Source organism: Chaetodon trifascialis, chromosome 15 (assembly GCF_039877785.1).
Source record: "Chaetodon trifascialis isolate fChaTrf1 chromosome 15, fChaTrf1.hap1, whole genome shotgun sequence".
NCBI classification, from domain to species: domain Eukaryota; kingdom Metazoa; phylum Chordata; class Actinopteri; order Chaetodontiformes; family Chaetodontidae; genus Chaetodon; species Chaetodon trifascialis.
In genome coordinates this window covers 9,051,080-9,067,822 of record NC_092070.1, presented here as the reverse complement: position 1 = coordinate 9,067,822, position 16,743 = coordinate 9,051,080, and the positions used below count along the sequence as shown (strand labels likewise).

Here is a 16,743-nt window from a genome sequence, read left to right as displayed (position 1 = left end):
AACTGCTTTTTATCTCTTTTCAATATGTCTATGTAATATTAACAACAAAAATGCAAATGCAGACAAGATTATTATTATTATTATTATTTTTATTATTATTATGCATTCATATTTTACCTTTTTTTATTTTATATTTAAAACGTGTAAAATAACGGGCTTCTTTGCCGGTGACGTCACATCAGGGCGACATTCATCTTTGTCAGTGAACAAAATGGCGTCTTACTGTTTGACTGTCACTAGGCTGCGGGTAAGAAAACGTTTTTGTTGCTTTAACTGAGTATATAACTGCCTGTCTATCGAGTACATAAGTGAAAGCAGATATGTTCTGTCGCGTAGTCCAGCCTCCATCGCTTTAAGGCTGACTTTCAGCGGGTAAATGCAGAGCAGAGTGCGCACCGAGCCGCTGTCAGTCCGGTCACAGTGTCCCCGTTTGACTCTTGACAGCGACGCATTGTAACGTTTATAAACCACGACCGACCCGACAGCAACGAATATTGCATTATGTAATTGTTAATTATTGTACAAGGTTAGTCAGCAGCATCTAGTAATCACAGCAAACCGCTCTAGAAGCCCTGACGTTTGCAAGGTGATCGCAAGGTTACGGAGTTTTCTTAACGCGCACTTCATGTCAGCGCCCTCCTGACGGCTCGAACTGACGCGCAGCAATGAGTTTCTGCATTTGTGTTAGGTAGTGGACCAAATCGTTTAGTATGTTTATTTTGAATAGCATGATTATAGAATAACTTACAGCCTTCATTCTTTTTAATTTAGCACTCGCTGTTGATGCATGTTATTGCTTATGCAAAGTGTATCAGCTCTGCAGAAACCTGTGTGTACTGTGTGTCATGTCCTGTGAAAGACCAACACGTTTAGCTTGATTGTTTGCGGGGTGAGGTCTTGCTTTTCTTGGTGTTTAGTCAATTTATTATCTACATATTGTTAGTGCTAAGTATAAATAAACCAAAATTCTAATCTCACATATTATGTCATCACACCGATAAACAGTACTATTTACTTACATCCATTGTTTCCATGAATGAATATCATATGGTATAAAGGAGCAAAAAAGACAGGGTGCAGAATACACCTGTTATGTGAGACAAAGTAATGGAGAGACACCAAGTTTTAAAATGAGACTGAAATGGTTGCCAGAGCCCCGTCTTTCACCTGCAACATTACCTCCTTTAGCCAGTGTTTATGAGATGGTGCCATGGTCTTTTTCTATTTGAAGAGAATCGCTTGACATTCAAGCAATTTATCAGTCCATTGTTTATAACCTTTGGAGTGTCTCTTGGGGGTCGGGGGGTGGGTTGGGGTTGGGACTGATCCCAGCTGGCTTTGGGCGAGGGGCGGGTTACACCCTGGACAGGGTGCTAGTTCACCACAGGGCTGACACATTGAGACAAACCATTCACGCTCACACTCACACCTACAATTCTGAGTCACCATTAGACCTGTATATATTTGGACTGTGGAAGAACACAGGAGCACCTGGGGGCTTGTGGGTTTTAACCCATAACCTTCTTGCTGTGAGGTGATAATTGAGGCAACAGTGCTAACCGCTCTGCACACAATGTGGATCAATGGGAGGTAGATAACATTGCATGTAGTTGCCATTATATAAAACCATGCATTCACAAAGAGGTTCTTAATTGACCACTTGCACCTGTTACTGTCATGACACTGAGCACCTACCATGCTGCTCAATAGTGTCAGTGTGTTATGGTATTGCCACATCGCATTGCCAGAGAGCCTGTGTGAATGTCTTAAACACACCTGAATACAGTTTGTATGACTAGATGGAGATTCTCTTCATCCCAAAATGTCTGTTCCTGTGGACGAAATGCCTGCAAAAGACAAATCTGACTGACTAAAATTGCTGCTGTTTATGCTGACCTTCAAGTGAACAGTGCTCCTCTGGTTTACTTTGCCTTGACATACTCTGTGTGTGTGTACACTGGGTAATGACATTGCATCTGATTTCATGACAGCATTTAATCACAGCAGGCTTTTCTTAACATCATATTGTATCTTACCAAAACACATGCCATTAAATGTGGCTCTCATAGTGTCTGAATCAAACAAATTGATTTGCAGCTGACAAGTACAGGCATTAAGGCTCTGTAATGGTTCCGGTACTGACTTTACTAACAGTACGTGTGTACTTCTAGTGCTCATTCATAGTTAACAGTGTGGGGAAGTGATGAACCCACTCAGTGTATCAGGCTGTCAGTAACAGCCAAGCTGATGAGGCTAGCCCCTGAAATATGAGCTGTATAAACTTTCACCCAATTTCCTCTGAGCTCTGTGACTTTCTACAGAATATCAACACCAAGGGACAAATAATAAGCAAGTGAACATAGCTGGCTCAAAAGCCTGATGCAGTATTCTGACTAAATTTCTAATAATGGTTTCTGACTGTTTTATGCAATATTTGTATATTTATATAAAGAGTTCAAGAAAGATCTTGTAATGCTTTATTTAGTGTCTACAGAGAGATGAGTGACATTGTTGTAGCAGGAAGGTTAGGACAGTGTTTTGACAGCCTCTTTTCAGTTTTGGTGACCATAATGGAAGTGTCCTCTTCTGTCTTTCTATGGGCCACATTTTTCCAGCTTCCATTGGCATGATTATGTTGTTATACAACTCAAAACCCTCTAAACTGTACAATAAATCTTTGTTCATAGCGTTATCTCTTAAAATTGTCCTCTGTTTCCTCTGGTCTAGCTGGCCCTTGGAACCGGGGCAAGGCGATTTCATGTCTCTGCAGCATTCAGCGCCAAGGCCAAGGTGGCCATGAGCCGCTTTGAGCCCGGCTCCAGCATTAACTATGAGAAGATGCGCAAGAACATCGACATTGTACGCAGGAGGTCAGCAGTCGCCCTTCTTAGAAATCCACATGATCATACACAGAGTCCTTGCTGATAACACTTTGGCTCATGGGGAATGGCTGGTGTTTATTACAGCTGCACGGTAAATCTTATGACATTTATAGTGTTGACTTGTCAGCTAACTGTGGATGACCTTGCGTTCCTCTCCTACTCCTCGTACCACATGCTGTAATCCAGGCATATGAAAAGCCTTTTGTGTGACTGTTAGACTATGAATATTAGATATATGAAGCCATTGATACTTTTGGTACATACGGTACTTTCCAAAAGTGTGACACAGAAGGACACTGCCAGAACACTTGGATGGATTCTATATGAAAGCCAAATTCATTCAACTTGTATCTGACACTTCAAAGACTCACTGTCCAACCCAACACATCTTTCCCATAATCCATGCCACCAGGCTCGGCAGGCCTCTCACTCTGTCAGAGAAGATTGTGTACGGTCACCTGGATGACCCAGCGGGGCAGGCGATCGACCGCGGCCGCACCTATCTGCGCCTGCGTCCAGACCGCGTGGCCATGCAGGATGCCACCGCTCAGATGGCAATGCTTCAGTTCATCAGCAGCGGTCTGCCCAGGGTGGCGGTTCCTTCCACCATCCACTGTGATCATCTGATCGAGGCTCAGATTGGAGGGGCTCAGGACCTGCAGAGGGCAAAGGTGAGAGCAGACAGAGGGTAGGTGGATGGAGTGAAGTGATTGATACTGTGGATGGAACGTGCCTGACAAAACATTACCACAGCATGTAAGGCTGATTTCAGATGACTATAGCTGCGCCAGGTTTTTACACCCAGTCACACACACACACACACACACACACACACACGCACACACACAGTTGACACCAACAACAACTGACACCAACCAACACTAAGCCTGTACGCTTGTAAAGTGTGTATCTGATACCAACCTCAAACTAATTGCTGTGCTGGCAAGTCATGGTTATAGAGAGACTCTTTATAAGTTCCTCCTCTGACTTTTGGCTCAGTTTATTATGAGGTTCTGTCCGTTAACACATTGAGACAACAAGAGCCAATTTCTACTTTGAGTAGTTCTCATATAGTGCAGTTACATTTCAAGATAATTTTTTAGTAAAATTTGAAATGACAGAACCATGTATTGAACCAACATGTTAAGATTCATTTAAAAATTGGGCAACAGTTGAATAACTTTTGTCAAGGGCAAATTGAGGCAGGTGTTAGGGTATTTGAACATTGTTCAGGCAGGATTTGATTCTCAGCAAGTAGACCTTGATGTGTGTGAGATCCCATTGTTTGGTTCAAAATCTGACCGTTTGATCAAATAGTCATGTATGTAAGTAACTGAGCAGAAGCCTTAACTTTTCCCAAATTATTCTGAACACAGGAGGTGAACGAGGAAGTGTATAACTTTCTTGCGACTGCTGCTGCCAAATATGGAGTTGGCTTCTGGAAACCCGGATCAGGGATCATCCATCAGGTACAGTCCCCTGATTTCTAATGATACTGAGTGGCTTTTCTGATACTAACAAATGTGTTTTTGCATATTGTTATTTTGTCATTTAACTTTGTAATATAACTTTTTCAAGGAAGAGCCTTTACAAAGACAAATTATAATTGAGTATTTTTGTATGTCTTAAAACTAGTGCTGTCAATCGATTAAAATATTTAATCACGATTAATCTCATGAATGTCATAGTTAACTCGTGATTAATCTCAAATTAATCGCACATTTTTATCTATTCTAAATGTCCCTTGACTTTACCATGGCTTAAACTTTCCTTTCTTAAGTTTCCTTTGAACATAACAGCATCCATATGCCTCTGTTGAAAGCCATCCATTGTCGCCTGGTTTTGACGAGGGGGCGGCGGAGAATTCGCATTCGCCGTGTGTTTGGCCATCAAGTGGTATTTCAGACTGGATGTGCTACGGTGACTCAGTTCACACCAACAATACACACAGATAACTTTGGTCTTGTCAGTCAACTCATCTGGCAACTTTTTGAAACTAAACTTTCCATTCACAATCTTGTTCGCATCCATTTCAGTGTTTCGCACTTGACATCCACACAAACCGGTAGCCTACTCTTTCACAGCTAGCGAAGAGACAAGACCAAACACGTGCGCGGGGCGTGCCAGTTGTTTTGTTTCCAGTTTACAACCGGATCCTGTAGTTTTTCTTTCGTTACTAGCAGTGGCCACAGCTTCTAAAAAGCTACAAGTTCACTAGGTCATAAAGAGCGTTAATCGCGTGATAAAAAAAATTACACCGTTAAAATTGATTTGCGTTAACGTGTTAATAACGCAATATTTTTGACAGCACTACTTAAAACATTTTTGCAGGCTGATTTTTATTGAATTCTTCTCAGTGAACTTGCATCACGTCATGCAGTTTCTTCCAAACAGCCTTAGTGTATAATTTCACGTCTTGTTAGGCTTCCCAGAAAAGGACACATCCAGAGAAGTTGTCCTTTTCAAGTCATAGTTGGAAAACATTGTGAGTCCCAAGGCACATTTTATGCATCTGACCTTTCTTTGAACAGATCATCCTGGAGAATTATGCCTATCCTGGAGTGATGCTGATTGGTACAGACTCCCACACTCCCAATGGCGGTGGTCTGGGGTCCATTTGCATTGGAGTGGGTGGAGCTGATGCTGTGGATGTCATGGCTGGGATCCCGTGGGAGCTCAAGTGTCCTAAAGTGAGTTCTTGACATGTGACGTACAGCTTCGACCCTGTTTTCAACCACTAAATGTCTCCACGAATGTTAGTTTTTCCCCTTTGTTTAAGCCTGTGTGTGTTTTTCCATTAGGTGATTGGCGTGAAGCTGACAGGAACCTTGTCTGGCTGGACCTCCCCAAAGGATGTCATCCTGAAGGTGGCTGGCATCCTGACTGTGAAGGGCGGCACCGGAGCCATTGTGGAGTATCACGGACCTGGAGTTGACTCCATCTCCTGCACTGGTAAAGGCTGAGAAACACTATGAGGCTTGGAACGCTGCTGAAAGACACTCTCTGCATGTAGATATAAAAATCAAAGAAAGGAAGAACTACAGCCTCAGCTACCATCTACATCTTGCTTGATTAGATGTAAATGTCTTCCTTTAGTGCAGTATGTTTTACTCAAAGAGTCAAATGACACTGACTTTTCAGGAATGGCCACCATCTGTAACATGGGTGCTGAGATTGGAGCCACTACATCTCTGTTCCCCTACAACCACCGCATGAAGACGTATCTGGAGAAGACTGGGCGCGGAGGTCAGTCTCTCACCATTAGCTTCTGTATGTTTAATCTTTATTAACTGTGTTTTACCTCCAACTTTGTGTCCTCCTTCATTCCCTCTCAGAGATTGCCTCTGTGGCTGATCAGTTCAAAGATGACTTGGTCCCAGATAAGGGCTGTGAATACGACCAGGTCATTGAGATTAACCTGAGCGAGGTGAGTCAAAACACTTCCTGACATGAGTCATGCATTGGAAGACATTGTGATCAGCATGTCCCAAATCCATACTGCCCACTAATTATTTAGAGTATTTACTACAAAATTGTACAATTCAGAATGTGCAGGGGTAGATCTGTGACTTCAGGATGTCAAAGCCAATCAAACTTCATAAAGGAAAGTATTCCAGCAGAGCAGCTATTCCATTTTCTGTGTGCATTGCATTGTGGGAGAATGACATCCATCAACAGCACACTCAGAAATCAAGCAGATTTATTATGCATGCTGTCTGGTTTGAGTATGATTCATTGTGTCACTTCTCTAGTGTGAATATAGTCCATACTTTAGGTCTGCCTAGAATAAGGATGTAGTCTGGATTTGGGAGACACTGCTACATCCTACCACCATCATACCGGGTACATCACTGTGACATCAGTCTGAGTGTGGACACAGGAAGTCAGGAGTTACAGTCTTATTAGACAAGCATTTCAGCATAGAAACCTGCTTATGAAAGCATTCATTAGCTTAAGGAAGGTACTGAAAGAAGAAGAAGTACAGTAGAAATGTCTAGATATCATTAAGAATCACTGACCTACCAAACTCTGTTTATGTTGAGCCAAAGCTTTCTTGTCCTCTGAAAACACCACAGCAGCCACTTCTCATTTAGTCCCATACTTTATCTTTGTCTTGCTCTGTGTCATGTGGTTATGATGGTGCATGAGGCAGCTTAAGTGCTTATTAGTGTTCCTCTTTTAAAAGTTTCCAAATATAGAAAACAGTATTTATAGCATACACAAACATGTCCCACTTAACCCAAATCATGACTGTGCTTCATAATGCCCTGCTTCTGTCCTCCTCTGACAGCTGAAGCCCCACATCAACGGGCCGTTCACCCCTGACCTGGCCCACCCTGTGTCTGATATCGGGGCTATAGCCAAGAAGAGCGGCTGGCCCCTGGAGGTTAAAGTTGGTCAGTATTTGTGCTGCAGCTGTATTATCTTTCATGTGTTTCTATTTTTAATGCCACGTCCAGTGAAATGGGATATTTTTTCCTTGTTCCTACTGGCCGTGTTATTGACCAGACATGTTCAGATCACATTACAGCTCTGTCACGCGGTTTTCCATTGTGGCCGAGCAGAACAAGCACCGAGCACAATAGAATTCCAGCCACTGACAGAATAAGAAGAATAGTATAATTATGATGATTGAGATGTATAATTACAGACCTGCTCGTCTTCAACAGTTTTCCTCTCATTTTATGTGTAAGATGTGTTAATTAAAATAGACCAGTGCTTCCAGTCTGCTGGCGTAACTGTATATGCCCTCACTTGAGTCTCCTCGTTCTCAGCAGCCCTCTAACAAGCATCAAACTCGCCTCTCGCAGGTCTGATCGGCAGCTGCACCAACTCGAGCTATGAGGACATGGGCAGAGCGGCCTCTCTGGCCAAGCAGGCTCTGGATAAAGGTCTGAAGTGCAAGGCCCAGTTCACAGTCACCCCTGGATCTGAACAGATCCGCGCCACCATCGAGAGGGATGGATATGTGAGTACAAAGCTCACCGATTTTTAAGCGAGTGACCTGTGGCATTTGGACAGCTTGTGCTGGTCTTTTTTCAGCAGGGTTTTTACATAAGACATTGTGTATGTTTCAGGCCAAGATCCTGAGTGATGTCGGTGGAATTGTACTGGCCAATGCTTGTGGACCCTGCATTGGGCAATGGGACAGGTATGAACCTTGTCTGTGGAGGCTAACACTTTGGTCCAGAGCAAAACATCTTGACAGCCGCTTCTGTTTTTGATGACCCCTCACACTACCACTTGACAAATGTTTCTTTACACAGGAAGTATCGATCTAGAGAAAAACTCATTCGTGATAAGCATTCTCTCAATCAGAGGCACATGATACATACAGTATATCTCATAATCTCACAAGCAGATTGCGGTGAAATTTACTGAGCACCTTTATGTTTTTTAAGAGGATGAACAAGGCCAAGACTTCCTGTCCCACGCACCGCTCAGTGTTTACAGTCCGATTAGCAATGTGAAATGCTTTCAGGTGTCATTTCAGATTGTTGTCAAATGATAGCTGATGGGCTTTGTTAGGTTGCTTTTTGATCAAAGCATTCCATCTCTTTTGCTTTCCTGTTTACGTGCATGCAGCAAAAGCCCACTCCCACGTGATTGGTCAATGCTACTTGGACTACAAACGGAAACCAAAACGTTTCTGATACCAAAATCTTGTCCCTTGCCCACAGATTCTGCAGTCATATGCAGATATGTGTTCATAGCAGAGCTTTATGCTTTTAATCTTGCGAGCTGATTTGAAACAGGTGACTCATGGTACAAGCGTACAAAGGGAAATCTGAAGGTCAGACTAACACGCTCTGCATTTTGACTCTTCAGGAAGGATGTGAAAAAAGGAGAGAAGAACACTATTGTCACATCCTTCAACAGAAACTTCACTGCCAGGAATGATGCTAACCCAGCTACTCATGCTTTTGTCACCTCTCCTGAGGTAAGAGGTCCTGCATGCATACTGCACAATACAAGCTCAGCTAGTCAGAATTACCCTATATGGGCATCAATAGATGGACTAGCTGGTGATCAGCATGGGGGGTGTGTGTCAGTGGAGGACACGCACTGTCTGTCTCGTAATGTTGGTGGTCTAAACGTACAGATATAAAAACCTTCAACCGTCACTTTTGCCTAATGCCTGTTCTGCAATACAATCTAGATTGTCACCGCCATGGCCATCGCCGGGACCCTCAACTTTAACCCAGAGACTGACTTCCTGACTGCTCCTAATGGAGAGAAGTTCAAGCTGGAACCCCCTACTGGTGACGAGCTGCCCTCCAGAGACTTCGACCCAGGCCAGGACACCTACCAGTACCCCCCGGCAGACAGCAGCTCAGTCAAGGTCATTTAAAAAAAAAAGTGACAGTATCTGGTACCACGTATGAAGGCTGAGTCCTTTCCTTTGCTCCATATCGTCCTCTCTCTACGTCCCCTGTTTTTCGTGTGTCTCTCTCTACCTGTCGCTATCATAATAAAGAAAAAAGATACACTATCTAAACTTGACAATCCAGAAAACAGCTCAACAGTAATGAAACAGACTTTTACCAATAAAAGTTTGATCCAGGAGATCAAAGCTTGTTCAGACAATGTGTCATTTGACAGTTTTTAAGACAGAAAAGGTTTCTTGGTGTTGAGATGAAACTCAATTTGATCTGGAAGTCGTCGGCCCACCATCCTCTTGAAGATATGCTTTGAAGAACCTTTATGTCTAACCTCGATTTGATGTCATTCAGGTGAACGTGAGCCCCTCCAGCAACCGTTTGCAGCTGCTGGAGCCCTTCGACAAATGGCATGGAAAAGACCTGGAGGACATGATGGTCCTCATCAAGGTGAGCAGGAAATGGAAGCAAAGAAATGGTGGATGTGCAGGTAAAAGAGAACTAGTAGAGCTGAATAGCATCTTTAGGCCACTGGTGTGAAAAGATGAAAACCAATATTGACCTGATGTTACTCAGTAAGCCTGATAGAGCTCACCCGTCTGTGCCTCAGAGCTCCATGGTTGAGTAGTAACTATTAAAACACACCAGTGTGCCACACACACTGTTGGATTAGGTCAAATGCTTCTTCATTACGGCGAACATGAGCGTGGGAAGTTAAAGATTTATGCCTTCAGTAGGAAAGAGTGGGATTGAAATGTGAAACTCCTCTGAATTATAGAAATGGTGTTGTGCTAAATAGCTGTTGTTTCATTTCTTTGCTTCTCCTCTGTATCTCCTGCTCCTCGCCTTTCTCTCTTTTCCTCTGCTGCTGAAGCAACTTTAATTTGATACACTTTCTGTATATAATGTAGATATATATGTGGTAGATTTGTATTTCTTTTTATTATGCATTTGTTTTCTTTTCTATGTCTCCCTCTTTATTCTTTATTCTTGCAATTACTGCTGACTGTAACAACATCATTTACCCAGAGCGGCATCATTAAAGTTATATCTTATCTTAGGTTAAGGGAAAGTGCACCACTGACCACATCAGTGCTGCCGGGCCCTGGCTGAAATTCCGCGGCCACCTGGACAACATCTCCAACAATCTGCTGATTGGTGCAGTCAACATTGAGAACGATGCCGTCAACAAAATCAAGAACCAGCTGACAGGAGAGTACGGGGGTGTGCCCGATGTGGCCCGCGACTACAAGGTGAGTTTGTCGGCGCTGTCTGTTGGTTTTATGTTTTACGCTTATACATTACTTGGACTTGAATAACACACATTCGCCTACCTAAAATGAATGCAGTACTGCAATCAAGTCTTTGTGAAGGTTGTGTAGTTCAGTTCAAAACTGAACATTACGGTTCAAGTTAAGGTAGGATTAATTGCAGGGCTGTTGTATTGGACAGCATTAATGTTAGCCAGGTGCTACCAGCCATTTAGATCACCACAGAACACCCACAGTCTTCCAATAATCCAATCAAATCCCCCTCAAAATCCTGCGCAGTGTGAAACCAACCTCTGGGAAATCTATTAGTGTCTCTCAGAGCCGCCAGTCTCTGTTTTTGGGACAACTGGAGGAGAGCCGGCTTTACCCTCTGTATCAGATTGTGTTGCAGAGTCTGTGTCATTGTAGCCACCTCGACACCTCAACATAAGCCTCGTTTCTGGAGTCTGTCAAGAGGAGGAATAATCCCATGGATGTGTCTATTTCCCAGTTGGAGTTTCTCCAGGAGTCGCTGGTCTTGGCAGAGCTAAAGCTGACTACTGACTGCAGACTGACTGACCGACGGTACCATGACTACCCCGTGTATATATTGTAAATAATCACAGTTACTGAACTGCACATACAGACACTGCTATTTCAGCTTTGACTTCCTCATTTTGTTTGTTTTGTGGGGATCTGCATCAAAACTCAGTGCAGACTTTGAGGTGTCTTTATGTTCATGGCTGTGACCTGGATTGGAACTGAACTGCTTTGCGACTGTGGGGGAAAACAAAACAGCCTCTGAGACTGGGATGAGTCTCACACACACACACACACACACACACACACACACACACACACACACACACACACACACACACACACACACACACACACACACACACACACACACACACAGTAATATTGCTTTGCTTGCCTGATTCAATACACCGGCCTAAAACTGAATTGAGTTGTGGTCTATTAGCTTCTCCAGTGCTGGTTATTGGTGACATATATTTCATTGCTACTTGCTGTTTGCTTTATTGTGTTATGTGGTTTGACAGAGCTAATTTCTCCTTGTTTTTATTATTTGTTCAATGTAACTCAAACTGGCACTCCTCTCTCTATCCCACACTCTGTCCTCGCCCTGACAGCAGATTAACTTTGTCCCTTGTCTTTGCTAAACTCCAGGCCAAAGGAGCGAGCTGGGTGGTGGTTGGAGATGAGAACTATGGGGAAGGGTCCAGCAGAGAGCATGCTGCGCTGGAGCCACGACACCTTGGAGGACGCGCCATCATCGTCAAGAGCTTTGCCAGAATCCATGGTAAGTTTCATGAGAACAGAGAAAAAAATGTTCTGGCACTGCTGGAGTCATTGAGTGCTAATAAATAACACCAGACACACATACTCACATGCATTCCTCTCCATGACCTTGTATTGCTGTGTAACACAGATACTCCCGTCAGACAAAGAGCCCTTCTCTGGTTACCTCAAGGAGCCACAGTATGAGTCAGTGTCTTACCGTTATGTATCACTTTCTTCTTCCTCCTCACAGAGACTAACTTGAAGAAGCAGGGCCTGCTGCCTCTGACCTTTGCCGACCCGCTCGACTATGACAAAATTCGCCCTGATGACAAAATTTCAATCACCGGGCTCAAATCCTTTGTTCCCGGCAAGGTGAGCAATTTTCTCCACTAATGAAACATTGATCCTGAGGACGTTCTCTTAACGTTACGTTGGAGAAAACCGGATGGTGATGATTGTGACATGATTGTGTTTGCCTCCTTTGTCCTCCTCCAGCCCCTGACAGCAGTAATCAAGCACAGCGATGGCAGCCAGGTGTCCATCTCCCTCAACCACACCTTCAATGAGACGCAGATCGAGTGGTTCCAGGCGGGATCGGCCCTCAACAGGATGAAGGAGCTCCAGTAATTGGTGGGAGAGGAGGGATGTGGGGCCTGTAGGGGCCGATGAGGGGCCTTGGAGTGGGTTAAGAAGGAGAGAAATGTGGGCCGAGAGAGCGGCTTAGCAAAGAGGAAGAGACGATGTGGACAGTAGATAATGTTGGTTCAAGGACAGCTGCGGTTATGCTCAGTGAAAGAAAGAATACACACAAGTACCCAGTCACACACACACACACACACACACACACACACACACACACACACACACTCACAAGGTCGCTGTACAGATGAAAAGCGCACACACACATACGCATGAGCACATACACGCCGACAGGATTACTGTGAAAGCACTCCCCTGGCAGGCAGATTCATTGCACACAAACGCACACACGACCGCAGCTTCGCAGTGTGTGTCCCCGTTAAAGGCTGAATGGTTCGTACTGGCAGCACTCCTCAGTTTAAAATCCGATTTGTCGAGCTTATTCGTTCATTGAGCCTAACCCCGTATCGTTCAGCTGACTGTTTCGTATTATTGCTGTTCACTCTTCACTCACGGTTTTTCTCTAACGTGGAAGTTGTTTGGTTTGACGAAGTCTTTGCAAGCTACAGAAACAGGCTTGTTGGAAGCATCGATATAAAGCATCATTCATCGTCCACCGCACTGTATATTATGTTAGATACAGAGACAGATTAACAGCTTTCTGCTTTAATGTCACAAACTGCAAAATCCACCACAAGGCCGCACCATTACACTCTGTTACACCTCCTTTAATGTTCGTCCCAGTCGTCTCCATCCAAACAGCTCAATAAGCTGACTGAGTTCCACTCACATGAATGTACTTTTCCTTTCCATTATGTCCAGACTTTTCACCTGAAGAGCATCTTTTCCACATTTTCTCTATAATCACGAGTCACCAAATGGGGATGAGCTCCGCCAGTTGTCCATCACTGTACTGGGCTGCTGGATTTGCTGCTTTCTGACGACACCATCGACTTGAACTCATTGAAGCCACACTGTAAACAAACTACCACGCTCACTTATTTACTGTAAACAGCATCTCAGGAGCCCTAGCACGGTCACGGTACAACTGCTTTCGTGCTGCTGTTGTTGAACTTTTCCCTTCGAGCTGACCCAGTTGGTGGTTCACTCCGGTACATTTCAGCCACGACGTGAATCTTTGTTCACTCCCTCCGGCTCGTCCTATGCTTGCTTGCCTGTTCTCTATTTTTTTGCATGATATAACACTCCATTGTGAGAAACCTTTCCTGTGCCGTTTCTGACTCAGGCCACAACACATACTGCCGTTGTGTTAGTGCAAGCCTGCCATTTTTTCCTTTGCATCTGTGTTTTGTCCTCTGTGTGCGTGCGCGTGTGAGATGCATGATTTGTTTTTGTCGAGTTAACATCGGTCTGTGTTGGCATCTGTCTGTCCCTCTTTGCTCATCCTGTCTCTCTTTTTGCTCTCACCAGGCTGGTTCATGCAGTCCAAACCTCAACCTGATATGTTTATGGAAATGGACTGTAATCAGATGAGTGTTGCTAGACATTGAAGCTGCACTGGGCAAATTTTTAATGTAAATTCTGGTATATAGACACAGGAAATCTGGTGTATTCTTTGGAAATTACAGCATAACGGTGTAAAAAAAACAGGTGATTGTGGTCTGTCCAGAAAAAGGACGTTATGTTGTTTCTCTGTTAAAGTCTCAGTTTCTTACTATCATCTGGAGCTGCCAGTGTGTGAAATTGCCTCGTGTAGCTGTAATGGGAGATGACAGGTTGTGTTTGTCTTTGTGATGAATGTTTTTCCAGGTTGAGGTTTGGCCTGCTGTAATATGAAAAGGTCTGCGGTCTTCTTACACAAACATACGCACAATCTAGTGTCCAGATGCCTGTACACTAGCACTTTGTAGAGTTAGGAAAGTAGATTTAGGTGTGCTTCGCCACGCTTCTTTCATCCTTCGCAAACATTTTACTTGTCAGCGTACAGCTCTGTTGTGTGTGTGACTCCTTAGGACTGACATACAGCTTGTGATATTCATTACTGATACATGAGTGTTGAGACTGTAGAACATTTAGATTCAAAATCACTATTTCGTTTGGCATAAACCATAATCTCGCCATGATGTATACTTAGTATGCGCCACTGAAACAGTGTATATTATCTATTTTTGTGGGCTTAGGGACGTTTTAGATCACTGCCTCTATGTTTTATGTGGGAGTCCTGCTTCTCATCATCGTCCAAAAAGGTTATGAATCTGTCACTTCTTCATTCTGGCTTTGGATTAATAATTACAGTTCCTGAGGTGAATCCCCATGTACTGAAGAGTCGCAGAGTTTGGACCTGTGTGTGTAAATGATGTGATATATAACTGCACTTTATATAGGGGTGTGTACATAAATAATTATATAGAGATATATAAACAAAGAGAGAGAGAGCAAATGAATTCCTGAATGCTGCCTGTCTAAATGGGAGCTGTAAACTCTGTGACCCTGTATCATAACGTCATGCTAACGAGTCTCCGGTGTGATCTTCATTAAACTGAAGCTCCGGTAATCTAAAGATTTCATGAAGCCATTGACGTGTGGATTGTGGGTTCAGTGAAAGCACAGATGTTGAGGTGTGGCTATCAGTTACTGCTTGGCTTTGACAGTCAAAGCCGACGTGTTATTTTTAGGAAGGTTAGTCTTCATTTTGGTTTTGTTTAAATTATTTCAAGGGACAGAGATGATATGAGCATCCCAAGTGTAAAGACTTGGACATTCACGGTTCCATATAGTTGATATCTGTTCATATACTCAACATTAAGCCCATCGCTTCAATGGTTAAACACTCCTCTTCATCAGTGTATCAGATTCATTGCCAAGGATGCCTAATGAAAATACTGAGATGTTAAGAAATGACAGTTATCCATAAGTTGTGTTTGAAAAATCACCCATTCAAAGGTATAACGGTCCATTATCATCTGATTATGTCCAGGTTGTTGTTTCTGACAGCCTTCACCAGGATCAATGTTAATTCATCTTAAAGATACTGATTCATTTGATCATGATTTTTTTTCCTCTGCACATTTAAAACAGCTGCTTGAGAAGCAGTTTGCTTCGACTGTGATGTAAGATAACGCTTTGTTGTTGAGGCGTCGAGTTTTCAAAGCGCTACTGTAAAGTGACAAATGGAGCGATGTTGTTCATGGAGGCATTGTGTGGTGGCATGCCTATTGTGTCATTTTGTACTCAGGTGTGCGCTTTTTGGTCAGGCTTCCTCTCATGCTTCATTTGTTCAGATACAGCAAATAAAAAATGGATTGTGAGCCGATGTTTTCTCATCGTGATGATTCCCCGCACACTCCTGTTTCAGCATTAAACTTGATTTTGTAAAAGTAAATGATAAATTAATAAAGACTCAATTCTGAACTGACTGTGTTTGTGTTTTGATCATGTGGGTGTAAGAATTGCAGTGTTGCCTATACAGACTTCTGGCAGCTGAGGAAGTCTTGGCTTCAGTTGTGGGATGGTGCCTTCAAGTGCTCCGGTAAACTCCATCAGGCTGGTCACAGTCTGTGGCATACAGTCTCCATACAAATTCACTGATAGCTATCATATCACCTGGAAACACAACTTTAAAATACCAGCATACCTGTCTGTACATTTATTTACTCACGCTGGTATAACACATACCTGTACATACTCGAGTATGTATACCCTCTGTATGCTGTATGATGAAGTAATCATACTGGACCGATATTAGACAGCATCTACGGTGCATAGTTAACTTCAACTACATAAATGCACCTCAAAGTGCTTTACAACAAAGGAATGAGGAAAAGTATTCTAGATATTTTCAAAGCCTTTTCATAAACATAGAATTCAATAGTTTTGACGTCAGGGTTAATTACCTTTAAGACAATAGAAAAAGGGCTGCACGGTGGCGCAGCAGGTAGTGCGTGTGCCTCACAGCAAGAAGGTTGCCGGTTCGATCCCCGGGTCAGGCGGGGCCCTTCTGTGTGAAGTTTGCATGTTCTTCCCGTGCATGCGTGGGTTCTCTCCGGGCACTCCAGCTTCCTCCCACAGACCAAAAACATGCTCATTAGGTTAATTGATGACTCTAAATTGTCCGTAGGTGTGAGTGCGAGTGTGAATGTTTGTGTGTCCTTGTATGGTCCGGTTCAGGGTGTACCCCGCCTCTCGCCCATTGTAGCTGGGATAGGCTCCAGCCCCCCGCAACCCCGAAAGGGATAGGCGGTATAGATAATGGATGGATGGACAACAGAACAAATTTGCACCTGTGATATTTGGACAAAATGTGCGCTGTGCCTTTAAGCTTTGCGT

General features: G+C 43.5%; 1 protein-coding gene across 1 annotated transcript; it reads left to right on the top strand.

Annotated features, from left to right (window-relative positions):
* Nucleotides 1-178: 178 nt before the first annotated feature.
* Nucleotides 179-15,828, top strand: LOC139343061 (aconitate hydratase, mitochondrial-like). Its single transcript, XM_070980458.1, has 18 exons — nt 179-247; nt 2,728-2,870; nt 3,295-3,553; nt 4,259-4,351; nt 5,414-5,572; nt 5,684-5,834; nt 6,024-6,128; nt 6,218-6,309; nt 7,174-7,279; nt 7,694-7,851; nt 7,961-8,034; nt 8,712-8,823; nt 9,043-9,225; nt 9,617-9,712; nt 10,324-10,515; nt 11,704-11,836; nt 12,068-12,189; nt 12,313-15,828. Exons 1-18 carry the CDS (start codon nt 212-214, stop codon nt 12,442-12,444), a joined length of 2,346 nt encoding a protein of 781 aa, XP_070836559.1. The 5' UTR covers nt 179-211; the 3' UTR covers nt 12,445-15,828.
* The last annotated feature ends 915 nt before the right edge of the window (nt 15,829-16,743 follow it).